Consider the following 3,294-nt stretch of genomic DNA (forward strand, 5'->3'; position numbering starts at 1 on the left):
GCAAGTTTTATTTTCGGAGAAAGAGAACCTTGTCTCTTATCATTTCCACATACATTTTCGTATTCCTCTAAAATGTATATAAATGATCCTTTGTTGATGCGAAAATTTTTGAAGAAACTGTAAATGTATATGCATGTAAACAAAGTTATCTATGTCGTTTTTAGCTTAAATACTCACTTATAATCATCCATTTCCAATATGTCTTTTGAATTATTCCTCAAATTTCTGCGCTCGCGACGAATTTGTATACAATTTTCATCCTCATTATCGCTATCACTTAAATGTAACATGATTGTATCCATTTCAAATATTTATATAAACGAAGCAAAAGCCCAGCCAATTTAACTTTTCAAACTTGTCAAATTTACCGTCGATAATGTAGTGTTTTTTGATAAAGCAGTTTATCGACGGAATGAATGATTGAAATTTTCGATCGAAAATCTGTATCGTATCGAAATCGAATTCGTTGCGGATTCAATGATTAGGCCCAATATTAAATATATTAAATATTTACAATGTTTTCTCACCACAGTGGATTGAATATATGTGTGTGTATAAATTTAGTTAACTTAAGTATAAATAATAACTTAAGATGAAATTTACCCATTACTGGTAGTTTCATCGTGAAAAGAGCTGCTCCGAACAAGGTATTTGGACAATGTACGAAAGTTATTTGCAAAGTATATTTGCACTTTCGTTTCTAGAATGTTTCCCTTTGAAAAAATTTTCCTCTCTTACGTATATTGGCGGTGGTTTAGTGTTAGTAGTTTTGCTACTCTCACATTCAACGTTGTGAATTAAAAGCTCAAATCGGTTTTTGCTTAATGGCTCAGTTGCATTTCCTCGGTTTATTTCTTGCTTAGCGTTTGTTGAATTTTGCGAACTAAGTTAACGCTTGATAGTAATGTACCGATCCATTCCGCTCTGTATAGCCACTTTTTGAGTTGTTTCGCTTTTATTATCTTGTGTTTTGCATTTGTTACCGGAGTCAGAGCATGCACCGACCGCAACTTCTAAAACATCAGCCATAACGAGCTCTGCGGTTGGAATCCTTGACATTGAACAAGATTGGACTTTTAAATTTAGAGGGCGTTGAAAGGTGGATGATGAGTTTGACTTTACGCTTTCACTATCACTCTGAGACCTGATCGAAAAGTATGCATTGTTGCGGTGGACCAAGCGTGCGTCTTGTTCACGTTGTCTCTAGGCACGGATATCGCTTTAGCTCATAATTTTATCATTTAATTTTCTTTATATTTTTTTTTATTTTAGTATGTTTTATTTTATTTTCATATTTTTATTTTTTTATACCTTTATTTTTATTTTAAGAAACACTTACGGACAGTGTTTCTTTATGTTTAGCGTTAACAGGTAATGTTAAGTTATATGAACTGCCGTATCAACTGCTTTACCGACTGTAAGTGTAGATAATGAAATGATCCTGACCACTTACAACTCTGTCGTAGACAGATGGCTGATAACCACTTCAGACTGAAATTCACGTAAATTAACACAAATTGAGGAGCACACTCGATTGTTGACTGTACACTTCGATCGATACATTACTAAATTTAAGCAGTAATTGTAATATTCTTCTGGATGAGTCTCTAGGCCAAATAGTCAATAGTTTAGAAATTTTAATGGCAATATTACGATTCTTTTGGCGCCGCGATTTGATGATACGGGTGGATAGAGGAGGTACTCAGGATTAAAAAATGTATACACATATACCCTCCTCAGACTCAGAGTTTACGAGATATTTATGTTTAAAGTTCAAAAATTTGCAAAAACAATACCAGTTATTTCACTATGTTCAACCCACTTTTCACACATTTTTTTAATATATATTTAATTACACTGTACACATTCAAATATATAAAAAATTTACACTAATTTTGTATGTTTTAAGATAATAAATATATTTTAAAAACTATTTTGCACATTAAAACTTTCAAGAGATTTGCGTGTTTACATGTATGACAAATAGCAGTGTTGCCATAATCTGTGTCCTGAAAATATAATAAAAATTTTTTCTATTTCATATTTGACAATTCAAAAGTCTAAATANTAATTAGGATTTACAATATATATGTATGTATATATGTAAAAACATTATAATAAATAGAAAAAATGTATAGAATGCAAAGTTTTTAAGTATTTCTATCCTTTTGATTAATATAGGTTTTTTTTAAAAGCGGCCGAAGGCCTCCAAAACAGAAAGTAGTTCGATCAAAAAGAACTATGAACACCCCGGTGTTGGACCGACCAGGGTTATTTTTTTGAAGCGCGGCCGAAGGCCGCCAGTGCAGTAAGTAGTTCGACCCAAAAGAACTATGAACACCCCAGTGTTGGACCGACAAGGATTCTTTTTTTGAATCGAGGCCGAAGGCCGCCAGTGCAGAAAGTAGTTTGACCAAAAAGAACTATGAACACCCCGGTATTGGACCGACTATTTTTATAACATTTTCCATCGTTGCCAGATCGATCAAAAAAAATTTTATTTAAATTAAAACACCAAACATTTATTACGATTGCAAATTTATAGTTTATATTGGACTTTTAATATATGATGAAACTACTTCAATTTTTTTTTTTTATTTAACTTTTGACCTTTCAATGCTTAATAAGGTGAATTAAGCCTGTTAGTTCCCAATAATAAATGTTTTTAATCATTTGTAATTGAAACTTAATTATACAATGCATTAAATTGCAAAACGTTTCATGAACTATATTTAAATTTCGCATTTTATTTGATTTTCATTGTTTTAGATTTTTTATTTGCGATCTTGAACGGCGGCAACAAATCCCTCCGTTCACATACATGTTTGGTATAATTTCAATCTGGTCGTTCCGGTCATTCCAACTGACAAAGTTCGATAGGTGGGCGGTTCTCACATTTCCAGTGACCGGAGAGTTGGGCATATCTTTATCTCTGACAATAGTGTCACCCAGGAATATAGATGGCGCAACCAGGGGGCGCGAGATTCAAAAAGTCCTGTTTACTTTGGAACGCATCTTGTATAAAGAAGTATACTTTCAAATTGTCCTACGAAAAGAATGTTTTACTAATGGACATTTACAGGAAAACTCTGACTCAATAAAAATTTTTCACAGTCACCGACTAACATTCGTGCTGAGCAGTTGTGTCGTTGTTATTTCCGAGTTTCCGCTAATCATTTAGCAACCCGCGTGTGCTTCTACTTTCTTAAGCTACTCTTGCAAACATATTTGGTTTGCCGTATATAAGTGAGTTAGAAAAACTTAATCACAGAATAGTAAGTGTTCTTTGATCAA

The 3,294-nt window shown here is 33.0% G+C and overlaps 1 protein-coding gene across 1 annotated transcript in view; it reads right to left on the reverse strand.

Moving 5' to 3' along the window:
• The window catches only part of LOC108968376, a 4,279-nt gene extending 3,986 nt beyond the window's left edge, over positions 1–293 (reverse strand). The window contains exons 1-2 of the mRNA XM_018932371.1: positions 178–293; positions 3–117 (exon numbers count right to left, since the gene is read on the reverse strand). Coding sequence (XP_018787916.1) covers positions 3–117; positions 178–290 — 228 coding nt within the window. The 5' untranslated portion in view covers positions 291–293. The remainder of the gene's footprint in view (positions 1–2; positions 118–177) is intronic.
• Positions 294–3,294: the final 3,001 nt, after the last annotated feature.

The sequence above is a fragment of the Bactrocera latifrons genome, unplaced genomic scaffold (genome assembly GCF_001853355.1).
Source record: "Bactrocera latifrons isolate USDA-ARS-PBARC rearing strain unplaced genomic scaffold, ASM185335v1 scaffold_212, whole genome shotgun sequence".
Classification (NCBI taxonomy): Eukaryota; Metazoa; Arthropoda; class Insecta; order Diptera; family Tephritidae; genus Bactrocera; species Bactrocera latifrons.